This window comes from Garra rufa, chromosome 16, assembly GCF_049309525.1.
Source record: "Garra rufa chromosome 16, GarRuf1.0, whole genome shotgun sequence".
Taxonomy (NCBI): domain Eukaryota; kingdom Metazoa; phylum Chordata; class Actinopteri; order Cypriniformes; family Cyprinidae; genus Garra; species Garra rufa.
Genome location: NC_133376.1, coordinates 23,828,105 through 23,855,027, shown reverse-complemented (window position 1 = coordinate 23,855,027; position 26,923 = coordinate 23,828,105). Strand labels below are relative to the sequence as shown.

The 26,923-nt window shown below is 35.1% G+C and overlaps 1 protein-coding gene across 1 annotated transcript in view; it reads left to right on the top strand.

The window, feature by feature from the left end:
• atp8a1 (ATPase phospholipid transporting 8A1) overlaps positions 1-26,923 on the top strand; it is a 192,890-nt gene that overhangs the window by 53,501 nt on the left and 112,466 nt on the right. The window contains exons 5-14 of the mRNA XM_073820001.1: positions 3,634-3,679; positions 4,016-4,056; positions 5,951-6,024; positions 10,439-10,508; positions 10,614-10,741; positions 12,733-12,844; positions 12,932-13,097; positions 19,358-19,485; positions 20,784-20,861; positions 22,089-22,177. Coding sequence (XP_073676102.1) covers positions 3,634-3,679; positions 4,016-4,056; positions 5,951-6,024; positions 10,439-10,508; positions 10,614-10,741; positions 12,733-12,844; positions 12,932-13,097; positions 19,358-19,485; positions 20,784-20,861; positions 22,089-22,177 — 932 coding nt within the window. The remainder of the gene's footprint in view (positions 1-3,633; positions 3,680-4,015; positions 4,057-5,950; positions 6,025-10,438; positions 10,509-10,613; positions 10,742-12,732; positions 12,845-12,931; positions 13,098-19,357; positions 19,486-20,783; positions 20,862-22,088; positions 22,178-26,923) is intronic.

Genomic DNA, 26,923 nt, shown 5'->3' with positions numbered 1-26,923 from the left:
CGCCATTCGTCGCGTAAAATTCGCTTGTGACATTTTCTTCACAACAGACGCGAATTTGCGTCATGGGAGGGGCTTCTGCCACTCGTCAGCGGGAAAGTAGTTGTAAAATAGGTGAATGAGCTCAATTTGCCAGCTTTAGCTTGCTTGTAGTCTCAATATGTATATATGTAGGTCAAATTGAGTAAAGAGCGTTTTTTAAAACTTACCAGATTGTCCGACCTCTTCACTCACTTTCTTCCTAGCAAGATCCTTTTTATTCCTGTTTCTACAAAAGTCCAAAGATGTATTTTACAGCTCCGAGTAACCACAGACAGCAACGGTGATTTTGTCCTCCATTGTTGTTTCGGATTTCTGCCTCCGTCACTACTAGAGCGAGCTCCTGATTGGTTAACGCGGCGCGGATTTATGCCAAAGTTCAGATTTTTGAACTCGCGCGTTTCGCACGGCAATCGCTTGAAACGCTAAATGTGCGCCACTTCATTCACGCTATTCGCACGTTTCGCGCCGCCTCATTTGCGCGTTTCGCGCCGCAGGATGGCTATTCGCGTCTTTGCATTGACTTAACATGTAAATCACTCGCGCTTGCCGCTTCATTCGCGTCTGGTGTGAACGCACCTTAAGACCATAGTCCATCTTAGGAACAAAAATTATGATATTTTTGAGTGAATCCGAGAGCTTTCAGACCTTCGGGTACTACCACGGTCAAGGCCTAGAAAGGTAGTAAGGACATTGTTAAAATAGTCAAAATGTTAAAGTGTTAGTTAAAAATAGTTAAAATGTTAATGTGGCATCAGTGGTTCTACTGTAATTTTATGCCGCTATGAGAATACTTTTTGTGCACAAAGAAAACAAAAATAACTTTTTTTCAATCAATTATTTTCTCCCAGGACATTTTTCTGCCATTATCGAGAATACCATGATGCGTGCATGTGAAGAATGTTATTTAACATTATAAATGTTTTTGCTATCAAAGTATTCATTTATTTTTAAAAAATCTTACTGACATTAAACTTTGAAATGGTTTGGTGGTTTAGAATCACACTTTTTGTTTGGTGCTTTCTTACTGTGACTTTATATACGAGTTTCAAAAGAAGCCAGCAGGCTCAGTATAATCCATAACTCGTCATAATCCGGCATCTCTAACAAAGACCAAGTCTAACAAAGAGGTGACGCGCCAGTGCTCTCCACACTGTGGCCTGCTTATCAGCTGCACCCCACTGTACTCCACTAATCCATCTGGGATTTGGTGCTACATTTTACCACAAACCCAAACCACTGTCTCCTCTTCCCTTTGGGGCCTTCTTGTGCAGTTAAATATCCTCCGTCCTCTTGCTCCCATGTTCACTGCAGACAAGCCATCAGTTAGATTAGATGCGTAATCAAATCATCACTTCCCTCCGCAGAGTCTGATCTCTGCTTCATGTTGAGCTGAAGGAAAAAGCGAGGGAAATGGAAACTGAGAGGAAGGAGAGAGTGAGGAGAAAGAGAAGGAAAGAGTTATCCAACACTGCACCAGAGCTGATTTGGATGATAAATGGGATCTGAGACCGGTCTAACTTTTTCTTTCTCCTGCAGAGGTCATGTGACATGGGCCGCTCAATAAGCTCTCCAGTAATATGAATGTGGCTGTTTATCACTTTTAATGTTATTTTAATAAAATGTCAGTTTGAGAGAGATGGGGAGGAGGGAAAGGAAAATATAGAAAGGCTGGAAAGATACAGTCTTCATTTAATGGCGGCCTGTATTTATTTATTAGTTTGATTCTGAGTGTATAAGCAACAGAGGAGTTGTTTTTTTTTTTTTGTTTTTTTTTAATCAACAGTGTCAATTTCCATTTGGATATCTGGGTAGTCAGTATCAATATTACGCTAAGCTTTGTTAAAGATAGTTTGGAAACAAATTAATGGCTTCATTTTACAGATGCAATATGCATTTACACATATTTTCTTTTTCATAAAAAAGAAAAAAAAAATGTACTGACCCCAAACTGTAGCATATATCATTACAAAATACATTTTTAGTTTTTAAAGAAATGTTCTTTAAAAAAAAAATAATAAAAAAATCATCAAGGAGTCCTGAAAAAAGTGTCACAGGTTAAAAACAATATTAAGCAGCACAACTGTTTCCAACACTGATAATAAATCAGCATTTTAGAATGATTTCTGAAGGATCAAGTGACACTGAAGATGATGCTGAAAAGCTTTGCTTCATAGGAATAAATTGTATTCTAAAGTATATATAAAGTATATAAAAAATAGAATGCCACTCTTTTAAATATTTTATTTTTTATTTTTGATCAAATAAATGCAGCTTTAATTACTTCTTTAAATACTTTAAAAATCTTACTAAATATTTTGCCAAATGGCAATTTCAAGTTATTCAGGTTTCTCTTGTGTTGCCTTGAATGTCCATATTGCCTAACCGGACATAAACTAGTTGTCCTGGACAAAAACAGGTGACATTGGATATATTTGACCGGGAGGATAATTAGGAAATCAGGGAGCTCTGGAGGCAAGAGCATAAATGTAATACTGTATGTAGAGCTTTTAGAGGCTAATCAGTGTTTTCAGAACACTCTCGCTCATTTGCATTCGCTCTCTGAGATAGAAAAGCTCAAAGTGGTGCTCGATTAGAGCAGATCAAACAGCTCTTGTAATCTAGGACAGAAAAGAGCGCTTCAATAGACACACATCTCTTCTCTTCTCGATAATCAAAGTTTAATTGATCACTAAACATGTAAAACATCACTCTTTCTCTTTTTGTAAAGAGTTTTTGGAGGTTTTAGTTTTTTCTAATGGCTTTGTGTTGAATGCATGCTGTATTTATATGTCTGTAACAGGGTCAGAAATGAACTTTTCCATCAAGGGGCAATATTTGCAGACCGAGACTAATCGCTAAAAAGATGGCTCTCGGTCCATTTCCAAATGAAAAATTATTGCCTCATTGCTATTATATGTGTATTTTAAGTCATTTTAAAGGCTATTCACTTACATCTATTTTTATTACCACAAAAAAAATAATTATAGGGCCCTATGAAATCCGTTTTATTTCCAGGTTAATTTTTTTCCGTTTTCTGTACTCTGTTTTAATGGTTAAATTATTTATTTATTTTTTAATTAGAAAGCCTGTCTAATTAATTGAGTTTTACAGTTTTATTTTTATACCAAATTCTTTTCCATTACATTTCTGGATTTAATTTAAATGGTTCCACTCAATTTTAATAATCCAAAGCATCTCCAATTAATTAATTGTATTAAAAATAAAATGTTTTTAAGTAAAATGGTTGATTTTTATTTATTTATTTTTTTTCTCAGTGGGAAGTTAGTCATTTAGATTAATCGATTAATCGATTAATTGATGAATTAGTCGATAGATTAATCTATATACAAATAGTTGTTAGTGGCAGCCCTAGTTTAATTATGCAGGTGCATTTTTTGCCCCTTTGTCTTGAATTTCTGTGTCATTTTTGTTCATTTTGGTGGTTCATTTTTGCCACAAGCCCTTGTTAATTTCTGACCCTGGTCTGATAATAATTATGTGTGCATATGTGCACAAACAAGTAAAGTAAAGTCCATCCATCTAAATCTATTTAAAGCTTTGTTTTAGCTAATTTGATAACTTTTTTTTTTTCAGAAACGTCACAAAGCTGATAGTGTTGTTAACAAGAAAGAGACACAAGGTAAGACTTTTGTTTGCTCACTGTTTGTCTGATTAGAGCAGTTTTCTTCCCTAAATTAAGAGTATTTCCAGTTGAGATGAGCAGAGCGTATAGATGACTCAAGACTTGTTCTTTTAATAGGCAGTAGCTCTAATTTGTCTTATGTCTGTGAGCGATGATTTGCTGGTTAGGCAATACCCTTCTAATAAGAAATTAGATTGGCTAAAAAATTGGACACAGCCATAAGTACAAGATGAGTCAGCATTTAGTAATTAGTCATTTTCATCTCTTTTTCCTACAAGAACACTTTAAATATTCCTGTTAATGGTCATCTTTCTCTCTTTCTCTCTCTTGTAGTATTGAGGAACGGCGCTTGGGAGATTGTACACTGGGAGAAGGTACTGCAGCAGATGGTGTTTCTCATACCAATTGCCTTTCCAGCATGAAAATACGTTGACATGCTCTTAGAAAACAGAGTGAGAAATGAGTATGCAACTACAGATGCCCACTGGTGGAAACCAGAGCAAGTTTGGTGTTTTCAAAAGAGGGTACTTCCCTCTCTGCTCTTTTTCTTTTGTTGATTCTCAGCTCTCTCCTTCAGGTCAAGATGAAGGAGTAGACTCTAACCAGGCTGCGGCTTACGTGCGGTCTCCATAGAGATCTTAATACAGCCAGACACAGAGCAGCTTTTCAGTGTGTTAATAGAGAGTAGAGCTAATTACCCTGACAGAAACACACAGTCCATAATTATAAGGTGAAAGCAAAAAGGAAATGGCTGGAGATATAATTACCTTGCGACTGGGCATTCATTACCATTTGCTATATTAGTGCACATCTGCGAGAGTGCATTAACTGGTGCCCTGCTGACCTCCCCGTGGCACAGAATAGGATGTGATGTCAACTATGACTGCTTACAGTTGTTTCCTTTTAGCTGTTACAATGGACAGTGAAGTAGAATATGATTCTGCTTTAGCTCTCATTAAATCTAGTTTTATTTTTATTGTCATCTCATCAATATTCAAACAGTTTTGTGGAGCCAGGCTTCTTGTCGCCCATCGTTTCATTAAGCCACACTGTGACACACTTTGAATTACAATGCACAGTATGAATAATGTATTTTAATATACTTATAAATCGTATATAAACTCATGGATGTTTAAGTAGCGCTCCACTTTGCAATAGCAACTATGAAGCAGCATCCCCCACTTCTTGGCTAATAAGATGATTAAAAATGCAAATCTGAAAAGATAAATTGTTTATTTGTGGGGAATGCTTTTGATTAAATGGCCTCATTTTAAATGCAGGTCTCAGATGTAGGCTTGTGTTTGGATCGAAGTACATTTCTTGCCAGTATTGGCTCTAGTGATGTATTTCCCCACTCTCGCCGGTGGCTGCTGTAAAGTTTATGAATTTATAACTAGTCTGTGTTTTACAGGTTGTGGTTGGAGACATAGTTAAAGTTAATGGCAAAGATTTCGTACCAGCAGATGCTATACTGCTCTCGTCCAGGTAGACAAGTCCTCGTCATCAGAAAGGAACTTGTCCATCCTTATGCCCCTGTCTCACTTAAAACCCAAAGGAAGTGATGATTAACAGGCTAATAACGAATAACCCTGAAACAAGGCTCTAAAACAATGCAGTGATATTACAAATTACATGAGTTATTGGTTTTAAAAATATAAAGGTCATTTGCGATCCACAAAGGATGAAATGGCTAGTTTATCCAAAATTGAAAATTCTGCCTTTGTTTTGTCTTTGTTTGTTCCAAACCCAAAAGTTACAGGGTTTTTTAATAAAATGAGGTGAATAAATGGTTGAATTTTCATTTTTAAGTCAGTTATGCTTAAATAAAATGAATGAAACGTCCAAATCAACACTTCCTTTAGCAAATGTTTGCTTATTAATACTGACCTGATGAAGTTGTGTTCAACGTTATCCTCTTCACTGTCAAAATCCATTTCCTAGCCAGGCCTTAAGTTGTCCCAAAGTTCATTTATATCGGTCACAGATAACGGTATTATGTTTTTCTTCTACTTTATTTATGGTTTAGCCTGGCTTGAGTGGGTTTTGACCTGTGGACATTGTGTTTTTTTCCTCTGTGATGATTAAACGTTTGTGTTTGTGTCTTTTTTCCCTTGTCTTGTTTGTGATCTTCCTCCTCTGCCCATCTTATGTCCCTTCCCTCCTCTCATCTCCACCTTCACCCTCTCCTCCCACCTCATGTGACGAACAACCTTCTCCTGACTTCACTCACATCATTCCCCTTGCACCGGGGCTGCTGGGTAAACTAAGGTGTCGGTAGGGGAGGTAGTCCGAGCAGCCAATGGAGATCACCTCCCGGCCGACCTCATCATTCTGTCGTCCAGGTCAGGAACAGCTCCGGTTTGCATGCGGGGTGGGTGGGAAGGGGGCAGGGGGTGCACAGGTGGAGAGAATCTGTTACCTTAAAATTTAGTTCTCTCCATTTTTTTTTCATGTTTTGGCCTGGTGCTTTGTGTTTTGTCAGCTTTGCTATTCTTGGTGATATTGTTGGGTTACAGTACATTGCATTACATTACAAAATTACATTAGGATTAATATAAGATTATCACATAAAAATGAAAATGTCATTAATTACTCACTCTCATGTTGTTCCAAACCTGTAAGGCCTTCGTTCATTTTCAGCACACAAATTAAGATATTTTTGATGACATCCAAGAGCTTTCTGACCCTGCATAAACAGTGACACAACTGACAGCTATTTTTTTTATTTAGTCTGGTCTTAGTCTGGTGTCAAATGTAGTTTTCTTTTAGTTTTTAGCATATTTAGTCAGCTTGTCCTGTTTTAGTTTTAGTCAGTTTTTAGTCGATTTACCCCTGGTTTCATAGACATGGCTTAAGCCTAGTCCTAGACTAAAATGTAAGCCTTATCCCCCGGTTTCACAGACAAGGCTTAAGCCTAGTCCTAGACTAAAATGTAAGTCTGAGCTGTTTCAACTGAAACAAAATTGCACTGATTGATCTTAAAATATATCAGTGCCTTTGTTTTGTCTCAAGATGCACATCAGTAATGTTTTTTTCTAAGCATGTTTATAAAAATTACTTAAATGTCCTGATTGAACTATGGCCTAATCCTGGTTTAGTCTAAGCCCTGTCTGTGAAACCGGGCCAAGATGTTTAAATGGAAAAAAAAACTTGTAATGACTGATCTTAAAATATATATTGGTGCCTTTGTTTTGTCTTAAGATGCACACCAGTAATGTTTTTTTTTCTAAGGCATGTTTATACAAATTACTTAAATGTCTTCATTAAACTATGGCCTAATCCTGGATTAGGCGAAGCCCTGTCTATGAAACCGGGCATAAATATCTGAGCATTTTAATCTAGTTTTACACATTTTCATCATACTGTATAATGGTAAAAAAAATATTATTTTGATTAATTTTAATTGCAATGATTGTTTTCAATTGGGAAATGTATTTTTGCAATTCATCAGAATTTGTGCTTTCACCAATAAGCACAAATCAATAGATTATCGACTCTGGATACTTTATTTTACCTCATCTAGACTGCAAAAAAAAAAAGAGGCTTATCTTAGTTAGTATTTTTGTCTTGTTTCTAGTCAAAATATCTAAAAATTCTTAAATTAAGATGCATTTACTAGATAATCAAAATTACATAGGAATTTTAGTCTTGTTTTAAACAAAATGCACTTAATTTAGTTTTTTAGATTAGATTTATAACAGGATATCAAATAGAGTCTACATAAACACCAAAGATTTTAGCTGTAACTCGCTCTGTCTGCGTTATGAAAACTGGTGTAACAAACTACTCTCAAATATTTAACAGAGTTCCTAATAGTGATACCAATAGTTTCGAATTGCATTAATGTTTCTCTTTAAAACAACGGCAAAAAATACTTATTACTTATATCTTTTATAGAACACAGACTGGCTAAAAGACACTTTTATTCATGCAGAATACCTTAAATGTGTCTGTGTTTACAGATCTTGGCACCTCCACAGAGAGAGCATATGAGTGCATATGAGTGGTTGCCAGATTGCATAAAGCATAAAGCTGGACAGAAAACTCTGATTGGGGAATTTGAGCTCTATATCTGGCAGTCTGAAATGTTTTGGCTCTACTTTTTTTTTTAACAAAAAAAAAAAGGCTTTGGTAATGTTTTTGTTCTTTTAACTACATTTTAGTCTCGTAATTTTTCGTCAACAATATTGTATGTTTATATAATCTCATTCATTGACCTTATTATCACCTCGTTTTAGTCAGGGGAAAAAACTTTGTTGACGAACATATTTTGTTAAAGAATTTAACGTTAGTTCAAGTCTCATTAAAGTAGACACCTTTAAAATAGTCCATGTGACATCAGGGGTTCAACCTTACTTTATGAAGCTATGAGAATATTTTTTGTACAAATAACGACTTTATTCAGCAATTTATTCCTGTGCAGGGTCAGAAAGCTCTTGGATTTCATAAAAAATCTTAACTTGTGACCCTGGACCTCAAAACCAGTCTTAAGTAGCACAGGTATATTTGTAACAATAGCCAAAAATACATTGTGTGGGCCAAAACGATCGATTTTCTTTTATGCCAAAAATCATAAGGATATTAAGTAAAGATCATGTGCATGAAGATATTTTGAAGCTATCAAAACTTAATTTTTGATAAGTAAAATGCATTGCTAAGAACTTCATTTGGAAAACTTTAAAGGCAGCCCCTGAAACCATCAGATTACATATTTTCAACTAGTTGTGTATCGGCCAAATATTGTCCTATTTTAACAAAAAAAAAAACATCAATGGAAAGCTTATTTATTCGGCTTTCAGATGATGAAAACCCCTTATGACTGGTTTTGTGGTCCAGGGTCACATTTGTGTTCCAAAAATGAACGAAGGTCTCACGGGTTTGGAACGATATGAAGGTGAGTAATAGATAATTTATTTTTGGGTGAATTATCCTTTTAAATCAGTGATGCAGTTAGTAAAAATTCAAAAGGTGCATACTTAAAAATTGTCAAACATGGATCACAAAAACTAATTTATATCACCAGGAAAATTATCCTGAACATACCTTGTTTTATAATCAATATATTGTATATGCAGACACCTCTCATGCATCATTGTTGGATGACCCTTTTGTTGTGAGATTCTTAAATTCGAACATTCAATAAAAATGGGCTGACTGGGGACAAAATGTCTCAGAGGATGACTCTGTTCAACTCCCAGCAGAAAATACTGATGAAGCCCTTTCCGTAACTGTAGAGACGTGTATTACAGGCCTCTGCTTTGTGCCGAAGATGCTTCAGCATGTGCACACAAGGAAAAACAAAGCGCTTCTCTAACACAGCTGGAGAAAAGGCCCATTGAGTGACTGTAAATGTCACAGCTGTTGGCACAGTGCATGGCTTCAGCAGGAGCTCAGACTCTGATGCGACACTCTGCATGCGGTCACATCATGACAATGTACAGTTTTGTGTTGAACCTTTATAATAAATCACATTGTTCGTACTTTTTTTTTTTCACTTGAAGATAAACATGATGTTTTGGTGGGGACATTTTTAACACCAAGTATAGTATATAAACCCAAAGCAGCGCTTACTTTTCTAATAACTTCATTACTAAGTTTCATTTCAAGTATGAGGACCATCTTTTTTTGTTCAAGTCTGTTATCACTTATTGAAGGAGAGATATGTAACAGCTTTGGCCCTGTGTACTCGCTATCCTGCTTTTGCTCTTCTCTGTATTAACACTGAATGTTCATTTGTCTGGTGTGCTACATCTTTCCTTTGTTGCATGTGGAGGATGTCACTAAAAATAAAAACAGCAGAATGCATGGCCATAAACAAAGATGCATCGAGTTTCTTAATAGCTGAGTGCAAGATGAAGTATCTAAGGGAGTCCCATTAGAGCGATATGTTTTCATTTTCAGTCCAAGTACTAAAATGCCTTTTGTAGTTTGGGTAAAATATGCTACCCATTGGACTTTCCTTACTGAAATAAATAACAGCAATACAATTTTAACAGAAAACTCTACCAGCTCTGGAAAACAAGGCATCTTTGTTTATGAGGCTGCATTTAGCTGCGTGATTGCGATTGATGTGAAACTTTGTTATTATTAATAATGTATGGAACTTGACCTAGTTACATATTTTTAGCCAATGCCATTTAGCTGTTTTATTTTGATATTTTATTAAAGTAGCTAGGCTGTGCTAATTTCTTTTGAGATCAAAAGTTCAAAATTTTGGGGTCAGTGCATTTTTTATGACTTCTTTTTGAAAGATGTCTCTTGTGCTCTTGTGATATAGTCGGAATAGATTTAAATTAAATAATATATATATATATTTTTTATATTTCAATACAGCTTAATTTTCAGCAGGCATTTAGTGCCACATGATCTTTCAGGAATTATTAGAATTTGCTGCTCAAGAAACCTTTATCATCACCGTTAGTTGTAATAGTTGTGCTGTGTGATATTTTTGTTGAAACCTTCATACATTTTTTTTTTTCAGAATTCTTTGAATAGGAAGCTCGAATGAATAGCATTTATTTGAATATAAATCACTTGTACCATTATCAATGTCTCAACTGTTAATTTTGACCAATTTAATATGTCCTTGCAAAATATTAAAAACCTTACTGACCCCAAACTTTTAAACAGTTTAAGTTAAAATGTATTATATCTCTCATATATTTCAGTAAACGGCAAAGTATTCTACTAGTGGAGCCATAAATCTTTATGATGTATTAAAACATTTTTTTTTCATAATGGTACTGTTTATTGTAGTGAACCTCAAGGAATGTGCTACATTGAGACCTCAAATCTAGATGGAGAAACAAATCTCAAGATCAGACAGGTGATTTTGGCTTTTTTCCCCACGATTCTTTTTTTTCTCTCAATTCAAAACTCTACAATTCAGCTCAGAGAATTTCATTAACTGGTGTTTTTTTGTTATACTCAGGGTCTGCAAATCACTGCGGACATCAAGGACATTGACAGTCTAATGCGTCTTTCTGGACGGATGGAATGTGAGAGTCCCAACAGACACCTATATGAGTTTGTGGGCAATATTCGTCTGGATGGACACAGGTATAAGAAAATTAACAAGGGGGAGTGTGAGTGATAAAGTGTAATGGTCAAATTTGGCTTGAGGTGAAAGAAAGAAAAGCAGAAGCCTTGACTTCAGGCTCACTTCAGCCTTGTATTTTATTAGTCTGAAATACTGATGAGTGTGGGACAAGTTAATTTCAGCAGGAAGGATTTGATCGAAGCTGAAGAATGAAAATGACTCACTGATACTTTAAGGCAGGCTTAATAGCATATTGATATTTAGGAGGGAACAAATCTATAGTGTATGAAATATAAAATGTCTTGTGTGTTCATTAAACCTCACATTCTCCTGCTGTTATGCTTTTTTTCAGGTGGGATTTACATTGCAGAATCTGCAAAATGTTAATTATTTTACCAAAATAAGAGGGATCATACAAAATGCATGTTATTTTTTTTTATTTAGTACTCACTTGAATAAGATATTTCACAATTCACATAAAAGACGTTTACATGTAGTCCACAAGAGAAAATAATAGTTGAATTTATAAAAATTACCCCATTCAAAAGTTTACATACACTTGATTCTCTGTTACCTGAATGATCAACAGCTGTGTTTTTTGTTGTTTAGTGACAGTTGTTCCTGAGTCCCTTGTTTTTCCAGAACAGTTAAACTGCCTGCTGTTCTTCAGAAAATATTCTTCAGGTTTATTTTGCCTAAATATCTTAATATCTTTTTTCGTTGACCTTTTTCTCTATCAATTTTTTTTAGTAATCATGACAAATTATATACTGTTTGAAAGGTTAGAAGCCCAAGAGTCTTTTTAAACCATTTTAAAATCGGACATTGCATTCCCATGGAAATGGTACTTTAAAATCTTTTGGCGGTCTCCTCCCCCTTAGCTGCATTGTCAAGTGTCATATTACAAAATGCATTATGGTCATTTATAATCAACTTTTGATAATCTTGACAAAACACATATCATTGAAAAGGTCTCAGTTTCAGGATTCCATATTTATTATTTTATGACAGAAGTAAAATTGACACAGAAATGTAAACATTTGTGACAGAAAAATGCATTTAAAAAAATGTATGGAGTTTGGATGGCACCCGGTGGCTCTTTGTGGTATAACACCCGAAATACATTTTCACATGAACCTCAAATTTTTTTTTTTTCATATCAACTTCAAATTTAGATTAGAACATAACTCATTTAGACATGAGGCTTCAATTTGGTAGCAAATTTAATGTAAAACTTATGTAAAATATTTATTTTAAATTAAATTAAAAAAAAATGTACAGCGCATTTTCTTTACAGTAAATTTAAACTTTTTTAACTTATTGATACTTTATTATTTTGAAAAAATAATTTCACTTCTGCAGTAATCTACTGATTGTCTTCTTTAAAAAGACCAGCCTTAGATCTGTATTCCAAAGTGTTCAGGAATTACAACAATTTTGGATAGTGCACTTTAAAGTCTGTTTTAAAAAATGGGGGGTGACAGTTAAGGGGTTAATGCATTGTGTTTCCTTCTGAAGCATCAGTGAGGGTTTAAACCTTCTGTAGTAGTTGCATATAAGTCCCCTTAGTTGTCCTCGGTGTGAAAAGATGGATCTCAAAATCATACAGTTATTGTTAGAAAGGGTTCAATTACACACAAATGCTAAAAAAAAGTGGGACCTGAAGGATTTTTTTGAAGAGCAGCAGGCAGTTTCTGTTCAGAGCAAACAAAAAACAAAAAAAAAACTGGATCATTCAGCTAACAACACAGTATTAAGAATCAAGCATATGTAAACTTTTGAACAGGTCGTTTATATAAATTCAACTATTATTTTCTCTTGTGGACTATATGTAAACATCTTTTATGTGAAATATCTAATTCAGGTCAGTACTACATAAAAAACAAAATGCATTTTGTAGGATCCCTCTTATTTTGGTAAAATACTTTCTGCAAAGTGTATGTAAGCTTTTGACCTCAACTGTATTGTAATGCTCTATTCATATCAGTTGTTGTTTTTACTCTATATTTAGCACTGTACCACTCGGTCCTGATCAGATCTTGCTGAGAGGAGCACAACTCAGAAACACACAGTGGATCCACGGTATTGTGGTCTACACAGGACATGACACCAAACTCATGCAGGTAGTTTAGTTTGTCTGCTTCAGTCCACTTTAGTCGTATTTCAAACCAAGCTTCAATCTGAGGAAACGGCATGTTTTGTGTCTCCAGAACTCCACGTCCCCGCCTCTGAAGCTTTCCAACGTGGAGCGCATAACCAACTTTCAAATCCTTGTGCTGTTCGGCTGTCTCTTGGCCATTTCGTTGGTCTGCTCCATCGGCCAGACCATCTGGAAGTACCAGTACGGCAATGACGCCTGGTACATGGACCTCAACTGTAAGAACCAGATCAGCCTTTCCTTCTGTCATGCTAGACCGCTTGCGCGTCTATGTGTGCTTTCATTTTTTTTTTATCGTCAGTAATTTTCGTCTTCCCTCTATGTAAACAAATATGCATTGCATATGTGAATATTTGTCAATAAAAAGGGAAAGGAGAACTTTTCCCTTTTAGTTCTAATATGCATAGACACATGAATGTATAAATGGTTGAATATCACAAACGCTGCTGTACTTCTTTTTTTCGTTCGTTTTGTTATCAGCTTCCTTTCTAACATTCTGTTTGGTTTGTGTTTTTTGTTTCTTTGTTGTTGTCATTTTCTTAACAGCTCCAGGTAACAACCATTTAAAACCCTTGGCCATCTGTGAATGACCCCTCCTTACTAACCCCTAACTGAAGCTCAGCTTTTGCTAAGCTACCGAAGCCACTTATATGGTTGCCCTACTTTGAGAGGGTAATTGCAGAGGACCGCACACACACCAGGAACCCAATGATAGGTTTTTCCCTACACTGTGTAGACCCTCTTAATGCCTGATGTCAAAAACGTGCCTTCCCTTTCTTTATTTTGGTGACACGTTAAACACTTCGCAAGCTCTGGCTTCGGCCGCGTCGCTCGTGCCTAACAAACGCGCCACGACAGTAAGCCTCGGACCCAAAGAAACACACATGGAGAGGAGCGAGTTACCCACAGGCGCTGTCAGACCAAGAGTTTGAAACGTGTTCCTGTGCAGAAACAGAAGACCCTGGAGGTCAAACCGTGACATTTTCTAAATGCCCCCCTTTTCCTCTTACCCATCTTCTCTTCCTCCTCATTCAGCTCGGTGCTCACGGTAGAGCCAGAAAAGGCCCAGCTCTGGAGAAGACCAGCAAATCCATGCTAATAGGCTTAATGTTTGGATTGTAAAAGTATGATATTAAGAAATACAACACTGCCTTTAATTTTTAATGAGCGCTGATGGGAATGCATCTGTTGCTTGCCTTGAGCATTCCAGGTTATTGAAAAAGAAACAATATTGTGCACCGACGAGAGGCGGGAATCTGTTAAATTTGCGGCGGGAGGCTCTTGCAAATTGATTAACGTGTCACCACCATCATTACTCTTGATTTAAATAGGAGGGGCTGTTTGTGTCCGAATCGATCGCAGCTTGTTTTATGGCCTACACGGTTCCCTTCTTGGTATGCTTTCTGAGAGTTCATCGAAAATGTTGTCAAACGCTGAGATGCGCCACTGTGAATGCTGGGTTTCATCTGTAGTTGTTAACATCCCGCGCTATCATTTGGAGAGGAAATGACAATGAGTGCCATGTGAGGGAACAGTGAGGTCATAAAGCAGGTGTCCATCATGAAGTTGATTATTCCTCTAAAGGAGGGAGATTTTGTCTTTTATGCTTGTTGTTTGCCTTCCTAGTGGAGCTGTAAAAGGGAGATGTGGCATTGATTTGTCGTTTTCATGCTTTTCAGATCATATTTACTTTATAAAGCAAGGAGATGTCTTGCTTTTCAGTTAGTGGTGTGATCATATAATCAAGGATTTATGATAAGATGATGAGGGATCGTAATATCTGGAGGGAGCTGCACTACCATTCTAAAAATTTCTTCTTTTTTTAAAATAAATTAATACTTGCATTTAGCAACGGTGCATTAAAATAGTAAAAATAGTAAAAATACTAATGTAATGTTACAAAAGAGTTGTATTTCAAATAAATGCTTTCTTTTTTCTAAATATATTGAATATTGAATAAAACTGTTTCCATCACAGGAGTAAATACAATAAAAAAAAAAATTAAAATTAAAAAAAAAAGTTATTTTAAATTGTAGTAATATGGCACAATAATATGGTTTATTTTTACTGTATTTTTATTTTATTATTTTATTTAACTTTATTTTATTGTTTAATGTGATTTAATTTCATTTTATTGTTTCATTTAATTTTATTATTTTAGTTCATTTTATCTACCAATGTTATGTATTTTTATAACATTTTATTTTTGTTCATTTTATTTTATTTGAATTTATTTTTGGAATTAAATTGTATTGTTTTATTTCATTTATTTAATTTCAGTTTATATACCGGTATTTTAATTAAAATTTGTTTTATTTATTTTATTACACTTTATTTTATAGTTTCATTTTATTTCATTTAATTTTTCAATTCATTTTAATTTCATTGTATTTCACTTAATTTATTTTCAATTAATTTCATTACATTTTATTTCACTTTATTTCACTTTATTTATTGTTTAACTTAATTTTATTAGGTTATTTAACTTAACTTTATTTCACTTAATTTAACTTTATTTAATTGAATTGAATTAAATTTTATTTATTTTTTCTTTTTATTTTATTTCTTTATTTTTTGGACCAAATAAATGCAGTCTTGATAAGGATAAGAGACTTCTTTCAAAAATATTATAAAATTAAAATTATATATAAAATTACAAAATCTTAAAGTCATTAAAAAAGTCATACTGACCTCAGATTTTTGAATAGTAGTGTATCTGTTTACCATTATTAAATTCAATGGCAGTTGCACAAGTAAAAAATTTTAAAACTTGAATTAGTCAGAATACAGACTCCTTCTGAATGGCCGTCAATGGAGAAAAATGCTTTATGCAACCAGATGGTGTAGTTATGAAATCTGCAAGCTAACTGGGTCACGTTAACCAGCCAACTCTTGACCTCTTGGGCATGATTGGATCTATTTGGCTTTATGCTGCTGGATGTCACAATACGATTCATCCCCAGAGGTAAAAACAATCCAATAGCTATGCTTGAAGGATTCCAGATGAGGTTAGCGGGCTTACGCCGAGGGCGACGGATACACACCTTCCACTCATTAGTCTGGGCGTCGCACACTTCAGGCAGATGAGTAACTGTTCATCATAAATAATTCATTTGACTTTGAACCCCTGTGATATTTTACTCTGGCTTCTGTCCCAGTGTATATCCAAAGCAACGCACGTGGCTCTATGCAGATGGGCCTCCAGAGCACTTGAGCAGCAGTCATTTGTTATGCATTCACGCCACCTGCAACAACAGTCACCCATGTTGAATTCCTGACCATGAAATAACAGGTAGCAGGTTTTGTGCCGCACAAATGCTGACGGGTGTCTTGGGAAGTGCTGACCTCGCAGCGCAACTCCTTGCTGCACTGATGTCACTCGACCTGCAGGAGCTGAGAGAGATGGTGCTGCGTCCTCCTGCATGCTTTAAAATGTAGTGTGTGCATATGCACCAGTGAAGGTTAGCAATTAGAGATGCATTTGTTTACTGTAGCCTGTCGAATGCAGAAAAGTGGTCTGCTTTATTGCCAGCTTGCTGTTTGTTGGATGTAGTTTTTCACTTTCAAGACTATTCAATAGGCAGAAAATTAAGTTCTTACTTGAATTTAGGAGTTTCCTATGCAGACAAACAGTAACGTCTTCCAACAGTCAACGTCTTCTTCGGGCGACAAACAAGAAACATTCAGTAGAGCTGATGAATAACGAGTAATCAAGCGAACTGCTGTTTCCCGTGTTACAACGCTATTACCGTTATCCACAATAAAATGCGGTGTTAATATAATTGAGCTCACTGAAGCGGTTTTCATCCAACTAGGCTTATGTTGTTCTGAGGTAAATTCTGGCTTATTCCTCTCATCGTGTTTTCCTTTAGAAACGAAAAATAGCCACGTCCATGCGCCTCACGTAGATGTTTCAAATTTGAAAAGCAGAGCCGCTTGTGGGCGTGATTCATTAGAGATAATGAGTTTAGACGAGAAAAACTGGAGCTCGAGTTGGTATTATACGGTTTATTTTATTAGAGAATATGTGTTTTCAACGTGACTTACTTTGCTTAAAAGTAGTAGACATTTCAAGCATTCAATACATATATTTATCATGACTGTGAGGCAGGTATTAGCTGAGATTCAGGTTGTTTTAATTACATGTCTGTGAAGACAGATGACTGAGACCGAGACGGCAGAGAGCGCACCCTGTTTATTTTCTTTATTTTACAAAAGCACATAGTTTATACACAAAAGTAGACCCTTTGAAGTTTCAAACGATACCTTATTCTTATCTGTACGATCCAAAATGACGGCGTATTTTAGTTAGTTTCGTGGTCATCGTGAAAAAGCAAGACAGACCGCACCGGTGTGGTCTTCAACCCCAGAGGGTTAACAGTGTTACAGCAGGATGTTTTTCACATCCGCGGATTGAAGTGACCTCAATAACATACAGCAATGTCCCACAGCAACATTAAAATACTGTAGATTAGTGTACTATGTTTTATTCATTTAACATATTTAATACTGGGGGCGTCCAATTTATTTGACATATTTGAACTTTTTTTTTTTTACTTTCCCTGGTAATTTGTTACTTTTTTTAATAATGTAACTCAGTTACTAACTCAGTTAGTATTTATGAGAAGTAACTAGTAACTATAACTAATTACTTTTTTAAAGTAACATGCCCAACACTGGCCGTCACTAACGATTATTTTGGTTATCGAGTAATCGGTTGATTATTCTGACAATTAATAGATGATTATAATTTTCATTTAAGGTAATTAAAATAGATCTAAGCAAACAATTGCGATGAACTGTTAGCATATTGAGAAAGATGCTGATGTATTCTCCTGTTTGTGTATTGTTGTCAAATCGATTAATTGCAATTAATCACATTCAAAATAGAAGTTTGTGTTTACAAAATATATGTTAATATATACATATAAAAATACACCGCACATGCATGTATGTTATGTAAACAAATTTTATTTTGGATGCGATTAATCACGATTAATTGATTTGTTGGCACCAAGTTAATGTAACTTTTAATTAATGCATCAGCAGTAAAAAAGACACATATTCAGTGATTTAATAAATTAATTGCAATTTATTCATCTCCTTTCTTAGCTCCAAACAGCACAAAGACTTTTATTTTGGATGTGATTAATCGCGATTAATCGATTTAACGGCACTAGTGGGTTTGGTTTACCTTACAAATCTGATGAAATGGCGTATGTTGCATTCCCAGATGAAAATTATATTAAAAACAAACTCAAAAGATTGAGTTTAAGAGCATTTAGTGTGAATGGAGCCTTTTTTTGTTTTGTTTTGCTTTGTTTTAATCGAGTACTTGAATCAAGGAATCATGAAAGCCCTACAGTCAATCTGTATGTATTACTTGTACCAAGTTTCAGACATGTTTTAAACCGTCAAAATTATTGAAATATCTCTAAATGTCACATCTCTCTGTTCAGCTCCATGTGATAGGAACATCTTTTAGACTGATCTCCCTCCTTTACACTGAAACATCCAAACTGATTGTCTTCCTTCCCACCACTAGCCAAATCCTCTTCCTCTCTCTGTGAGTTAGTTCCAGTAGCAGTTGTATGATTGCCCAGCCTCTTTAGTTCTATGACTCTGTTTGAGAAAAGCGCTCCCTCTCCTAACTGCTCAGAAAAAAAAGATTTATTGCATTCTGCGGACCCCCTCCCCCAGGTAAAGCTTTTTATTCATGCTTAAAGTCAACATGAAGTCAAAAAGAACCCATTTACTTTTTATCGCCAGTGTTTAATGTTAACCAAAAGGCAAAAATGTATTATGTTGGTAATATTTAGTTGAATTAGAATTGTTTTTTGCTCAAGGCTATGTTTTATGCCATGTTTTTTTAGATCTCTTTGAATATCCTTTTAAACTTTTACATATTTCGCAAAGTAATATGGGTTGGAAATGTTGTTTCATGCTGACTTTAACACTATGTGTGAGCTGTCTTGTGTCTGTGGTCTTGTTTTTATCGATTACACTTTTCTTTCTCTTTGTGCTGCTCTCTTTGTTCAATTTGATGTTTGGAAAAGATTGGAAATCATGTTTACCCACCCCTAGTGCATTGTGGGATAATGTGTTGCTTTGAATCTTGCCCATATTGCCAAGGCTGTCGCTATAACATCAAAGAATCGAGTCTCAGTTTAGCTACTAATTAATGGAAACCTAATTGGAGAATGTAAATTTGTAGATTAGAGTCTTGCTGGAGAGATTGGGTGGAAGAGTTGTACTGTATAACTTTTTAAGAGTATAGTGTTTGCACAACGCTCGCACAGCGCTAGTGGAGCATTGTGGAAATGTTACAAATTAGACCAGATGAGCTTGTGGCATTATTGTCCTTCCATCATTTCTCCCCAGTCCACCCCATCCCATCATGCCTTTCATAGCTCAGGAAACTGTCTGTCGCCTTACTACTTCTCTCTCCTCTTCCTCCTCCTCGCTCTTCTTTTTCCAGATGGTGGAGCGGCCAACTTCGGCCTGAACTTTCTCACCTTCATCATCCTCTTCAACAACCTGATTCCCATCAGTCTTCTGGTTACTCTAGAGGTCATAAAGTTCGTCCAAGCTTTCTTCATCAACTGGGTAAGTGTGAGGCTGAGCTGCGGGAGCTCTGCTTGTATGATAAATCAGCTGTCTTTGCCTAAACCTCCAGGGCCAATCCCAGAAAACTTCACAGCCCAAACGAAAGTGGAGCTTTATCAGAATAACCCATTTGAAGATGCCAAAATTGGATTTGGGGCAGGGCGCTTACAGCAAACAGACACTGCTTTTAGATGTGGTAGAGTTTTGTGAATTCCCATCAATTGGCAAGACTTTTGAGAGGAGGTTTCACTCCTCTTGCTTTGATTGACAGAGACATATAAAAAAATCTGACTTTTTCCATGTTTAAGTGCTATAATCGCATCCCCGGTGCATCTACCGACCCAGAAAACGTGAAAAAGAACCCAGTAATAAAGTTTTTGGTAAGCCTTTTTCTGCTTGTGAAAAAATGAGCTGTTCAGATTTCACTCCCCCTTGATGCAGAAAGGGGATCTTATTATAATATTACCGCCCCTTAATCTTCAAGTTTCCACCCACAGCAACGCCATTGTATTTTCGCAAGCGACAATGGTGTACCAGTTTGAGGAAAACATGCTGTTCTTTTGTTGGCTGCACAGACCCCTATTTAGAGGCCCAGCCTCAGAGGAGACAAGAGACCAGTGGATTTATTTACTGTATATTACGCTGTTGCCACACAGATCTAATATAAACATGTAAATTTCTTCCCCAGCTGTTTACCTTCACAGACATAACTGTTTTTTGTAAATCTTGTGTTTTTTAACATAAGCTTGTGTGTATTTGACAGTTTAAGTGCAATAAGACATGAAAGAGAACTTAGTTTAGTACTCACATGCTGTGTGACAGCTGCTTTCTGTGCGCGTGCTTCAGATGTGTGCGCTCAGAAAACCTTATATCAGAATTTTAAACTAATATGGTATAAAATGCATGATTTCAATGTGTTAGACATGATAATCAAAGCCAAACTGATGTTTTTTGGCAGAGTATCTGAGGTACGAGCTGTAAAGGCACAGCCCTATTCTGAAAAAGGGGGCGGGGAGCAGCAGCTCATTTGCATTTAAAGAGTCATGCACAAAAACAGCGTTTTTCTGCATCCACTGAAAATAGGCATTTTTTAGAATAATATAATACATGATCTGTGGGGTATTTTGAGTTCACAGACACGTTCTGGGGACACCTGAGGTTTATATTACATATTTTAAAAAGGGGGATAATAGGTCTCATTTAAAGTGGCACATTTGTGTTTTGGAGTCCAGTTGGCAAGGTATTAGTAGAAAATAGTTGTAATTATTAATTCTGCCTGGTGGTGTACTGTATTTTAGGACACTGACATGCTGTATGAAGTCAGCAACACACCAGCTATGGCCCGGACATCAAACCTGAATGAAGAGTTGGGACAGGTACTGCTTGCCCTCACATTCAGAAACGAAAGGAATGTTAGAAAATGAAAAATAAATCAAACAAAAAACAATTACATTTGATTTGTAGTTGTAAAATCTAATTTCATGCAGTTATGCATAATATATACTGATGTTCAGGTGAAATTGATACTTTTATTCAGCAATATTTCTTGAGCATCAAACCACCATATTAGAATGATTTCTGAAGGATCATGTGACGCTGAAAACTGGAGAAATTACTGCTTTAAAAATTACATTTAAAGATGTATTAAATTGTAATAATATTTTGTAGTATTGCTATGTTTTTCATTAAAAAAAAACCTGGCTTGGTGAGCATAAGACTTCTATCAAAAACATGAAAAACATATTAACCACAAACAATTGAACCATACTGTAGTATATTTCTTAATGACCATTCTTTAAAAAAAAAAAAAAAAAAAAGAACAATATTGTTGGCCAATACTGAATATTTAATTTTCCTCTTAATTCCTTTTACTTTTATCTTGATCTAATTTAATTAATTTCATAACATTGTTAAATGTAATCTGTAGCAAATCTTTTTTTTTTTTTTCTTAGATTTTTTTCAGGCAAAATTATATAGAAATTTTACTATCAGCCATTTATTGGCTATAAGTCATAACATAATTTATCAGTTTAGATGTAATGGCCAGAATTTTATTAGGGAATACAGCCTAATGCTGTAAGGCCCACTTTTTAAAATCTGCTTTATTCCTGATACATTAAAGGTGTAGTTCATACAAAAATGAAAATTCTGTCATTAATTACTCATCCTCATGTCGTTCCAAACCTGTAAGACCTTCGTTCTTCTTTGGAAAACAAATTAAGATATTTTGAATGAAATCTGAGAGCTTTCTGACCCTCCATAGACAGCAAGAGTCCTTAGGGTGATGGAGAGGAGAAGAATTGTTGAATAAAGTCATTATTTATTTATTTATAGTCTATGCAGGGTCAGAAAGGTCTCTGATTTCATCAAAAATATCTTAATTTGTGTTCCAAAGATGAACGAAGGTCTAACAGGTTTGGAACGACATTCATTTTTGGGTGAACTAAACCTTTAAATCAAGTCCCTCCTTGTGTCCTTGTGTAGAATATTCTTTCCCACAGAATAAACTGCATTATAGAAGTAAAATTGGTTGAAAATATTTGCTTTAAGTGTAACTACTTAATTTACTGTAGTTTATTGTTCTCTCTTTCCCTCAAAACCAGGTGAAGTACATCTTTTCGGACAAGACGGGCACCCTGACCTGCAATGTCATGCAGTTTAAGAAGTGCACAATTGCAGGCGTGGCCTACGGGTAAGGCTCTGTTTCACACTGCTTTCATAATCAGAAGAGTGTACATCTGGCTCTAGCTGTCTTGTCCTCAGCTCCCTTGTTAGCAGCTGCCTCGATGCTTCCCTGCACAGCCAGAGCGATTCTATAAATATCAGAGAAGGGGACTCACAGATTTTCTTTCCTTTTTTTTTTTGCATGCATAGATAGGAACACTGTGTTTCTGGATGCCTATTTGTCTAACTTGGGACATTTTTATGGGGCATGCTTATACATGTATATATGTATATATATATATTAGGGGTGGAACGGTACATGTATTCGTTTCGAACCGAATCGGTACGGGGGTCACGGTTCGGTGCATGAATTTAAACGGAGAATACACGGTATGAAAAAAAAAAAAAAAAACTTGCCTGCAAAATAATTAATGTAATGTGGAACTACTGTTAGATACGCGGGTTCTTTAGGGACAGCTAATATTTAGCCCTGCTTTAGCTCTGAAGCTCTGATTGGCGTCGATGCAGCCGAGCTCCGCCTATGTATGCGGTCTATCAGAGCCCGTCTACATTCTCTGGCACTCTGCAATTTTTTGTCAGATCGACGGTCCATCATTGTGGTCCAGGGATTTCCTGAACTTTGATTTGTCAAGCCCCCATTATTTTGACGCTAATAGAAGAAACAATGCATGGAGACGCATAGGCTTGGAGCTAGAGCGCAGCTGATGGTTGCTTAGAAACGGCAGACGCTTCCGGAGCGCAAGCGCCCGAGCGCTTTGTTGATCAGGAAGAAAGCGAACGGCCCCTTAGATCGCAAGTTTGGGAAAACTTTGCTTTTCCAGTCAGTTACAGTAGTACAGGCGAGAGAGTGGTGGAAAAGACGAGGACTGTGTGTTGCCGTTGTTCAGCGGTTGTTGCTGGGTATGTGAGTGGAAATACATCTAATTGCCTTCTGCATTTTTGTTTTGCTTTTCCCTCCACTGTACCGAAATCATACCGAACCGTGACGTGTGAACCGAGGTACGAACCGAACCGTGACTTCTGTGAACCGTTCCACCCCTAATATATATATATATATATATGTGTATATATATATATATATATATATATGTATATATGTATATATATATATATATATATATATATATGTGTGTGTATATATATATATATATATATATATATGTGTGTATATATATATATATATATGTGTATATATATATATATATGTATGTATATATATATATATGTATGTATATATATATATATATATATATATATATATATATATATGTATATATATATATATGTATATATATATATATATGTATGTATATGTTTGTTCTAAAAGTAGATAAAGAACATTTTGTTAGACACAGCTGTATTTATAAGCTTAAAGTGTTGTGAAAGGTGAAGTTTCCTCTGTGCTGCAGTGACTATGTGAGTGTGTTTGAGGAAATGTTCATCAGCGTGCTCAGCATGTGGCAGATGAGACAATATAAGATGGCATTGCTCTCTTCCGTATCTGTGTTTTTCCCTTCTCACCGGATAGATTTTATGACCACAGTGATGTTTATGGTAAGCAGTTTACAAAGATGAGGCGCTTTGGACGAGGTCACGTCGAGGCCACGGCTCTGAGCTTATTGGATGTTTACATGCACAAGGACTTCAGATCTTATCACAGACACGCCAAACAATCACAAAATACAGCCTTATAGTCGCATTCATGTTTAATGGTGTCTCTTTATGTTCTGCATTCAGAGAATAAAGCACATGGCGGCAGTATCAGAGCTGGATCTAAATGATCAGTACTCCAGCATTAGGAGCAACATTAATCCTATTAGCTCAATTAAAACTCTTCTGAGATGAGGAGATTCAAGATGCACTTCCTCTCTGACACTTAACGAAAGACACTCACTGCAAATATTAAAGTCGTTATGTTACTAGATTTGCATTTCTATTGCTAGTTTTTCCAAGGCAGCAAAAGAATGCTAAATCCTATTACACCCGCCTCAGGTCACATTAGCGTTTGAACACTGAAGTATTCAGCTGAAGTGCTGAAAATGTACAGTTTTGTGCCAAGACATCAGTATTTGTTGTTTATTTCCTCTGTTAGTCATATGACTTTTGCTGTGTGAATTCAGTTTAGTCAAGCCAAACTTGACCTTTGGTATGGAGTAAATAACAAGACTAGCTTGTTTCAGGTCTCTTTTTCTGTGAGCTGTGTATGAGAATCAACATGCTTTATAATTTATACACTACCGTTCATCACAGTACATCACTGCCATTCAAAATTTAGGGGCCATTAGATATTTTAAAAATTGTACATTCATTCCTTCGACAGTGTTTTAATGCCATATTAAAATATAAAAAAAATCTAAGATTAGAAGATTAAAGTCATAATATTTTGGACTGGGAGCACCTGGAGATATTCCAAAAAAGTCTTTTAGCTTTCAAAATCTGTCTGTTTAATAGTCAAATGCAAACAATATGTCTATTACAATAAGCGTTTTTCACGCTCTTTAATGTGGCGTGAATTAGTGAATAAGCGGCATGTGAATTAGTCATCTTTCCGAATACAGTGAGACATTTGTTTCATTAAATTGGGCCTTAATTTTTTTTTTTGATGTTCCTTCATGTTTATTGTGCTATAAACTTGAAATAAAGAGGAAAAACACATTTAGGAAAAACACATTTAAATGTATTTCTTCACTAAAATGACAGAATTTGAAAGCTGAGCTGTGTTATATTAAAAGCAACAAAACACAAAATTATTGCAATTACTGGGTGGCTAACAAGCTACAAATAATGAATGGGAGACGTTAAATATTATTTCCAAGGAAAAAAAAAACTATAATTAATTAAACAGCTGTCTCATTGTAATCAAAAAGACAATTGATTTGCACAAATACAGCGATCTGTCATGCCACATTAAAGAGCTTGAAAAACACATTGTTGCAATGTACATTGTTTGTATTAGTTATAAAACTGATGGAATTTGAAAGCTGAGGCTTTGTTTTATATTAAAAGTGCCAAAAGCACAAAGCCTATTGCTATTATTGGGGGGCTGGCACACTACAAATAATAAATGCAATCGAAGACCTGAAAAATTATTTCCAAGCATACTGTCATACTATTTCTGCTAATAATCCCACATATATTCAAATAAATTCTGGTGGCTTGGCAACTTCTCCAGGTGCTCCCAGTCCGGGCCATTTGTATGCGCAATAGGCTATAACTTTAGTTGCTATGATTTAATTCACGTAATTTTGACTTTATTCTCAAAACATATCGACTTTATTCTCGTAATTTCGATTTTGTTCTCGGAATATTCTGACTTCATTGAATTTGCTCTATAATTCTCTCTCCTCTGCACCTGTAGCTTTATTCTAAAATATTTTGACTTAATTCTTGTAATTTCAACTTTATTCTTGTCATTTCTACTTTATTCTCAAAACATTTCGACTTTATTCTTGTTATTTAAACTCTTCTCGTAATTTAGACTTTATTCTCTAAACATTTCAACTTTATTCTCACAATTTTGACTTTATTGTAATTTCGACTTTATTCTCGAAATATTTCAAATTTATTGTCGACTTTTTGCTTTAAATATTTTGACTTTATTCTGGTAATTTCGACTTTATTCTCGAAATATATTGACTTTTATTCTTGTAATTTCAACTTTATTCTCAAAACATTTCGACTTTTATTCTTGTAATTTCAACTTTATTCTCAAAACATTTCGACTTTATTCTTATTTAAACTCTTCTCGTAATTTAGATTTTATTCTCTAAATATTTCAACCTTATTCCTCGTAAATTAGACTATTCTCGTAATTTTGACTTTATTGTTGTAATTTCAACTTAATTCTCCAAACATTTCAACTTTATTCTCGCAATTTGGACTTTATGGTAATTTAGACTTTATTCTCGAAATATTTCAAATTTATTCTGTTATTGTCGACTTTTTGCTTTAAATATTTCGACTTTATTCTTTTAAATATTTCAACTTTATTGTAATGTTGACTTTATTCTCTAAATATTTCGACTTTATTCTTGTAATTTCGACTTTATTCTTGTAATTTCAACTTCATTCTCAAAACATTTTGGCTTTATTCTTGTAATTTAAACTTATCATAATTTAGACTTTATTCTTTAAATATTTCAACTTTATTCTCGTAATTTAGACTTTATTGTTGTAATTAGACTTAATTCTCGAAACATTTCAGCTTTATTCTTGCAATTCTGACTTTATTGTAATTTCGACTTTATTTTCGAAATATTTTGACTTTATTCTTGTAATTTCAACTTTATTCTTGAAATATTTTGACTTTATTCTTGTAATTTCGATTTTATTCTTGAAATATTTTGACTTTATTCTTGTAATTTCAATTTTATTCTCTAAATATTTTGTAATTTCTTAGTTCTTTCTTTAAATATTTTAACTTTTATTCTCTAAATATTTAGACTTTATTCTCATCATTTTAGATTTTTTATTATTTTTTAACATTGTACATTTCAGACCCTCTGTGGTCCACCACTGAGATTATAACCAACAAGTCAAAGCAAGGTGATATGAAGCTTTTACATTTTTACACTCTAATCTACAGTCTTGACCTTTACACCAGCTAAATTACAAAACTGGAGCCTTCTTAGCAGTCGATAGTGCAATCTCTTCTGGAACACTATTTCAATGGAGGGGACCCCCAACAGTGGCATCTGGCAACCCTGCTTCTGAGCCAGCATCATTGCAGCTCAATACAGTTCCTCTAGACATT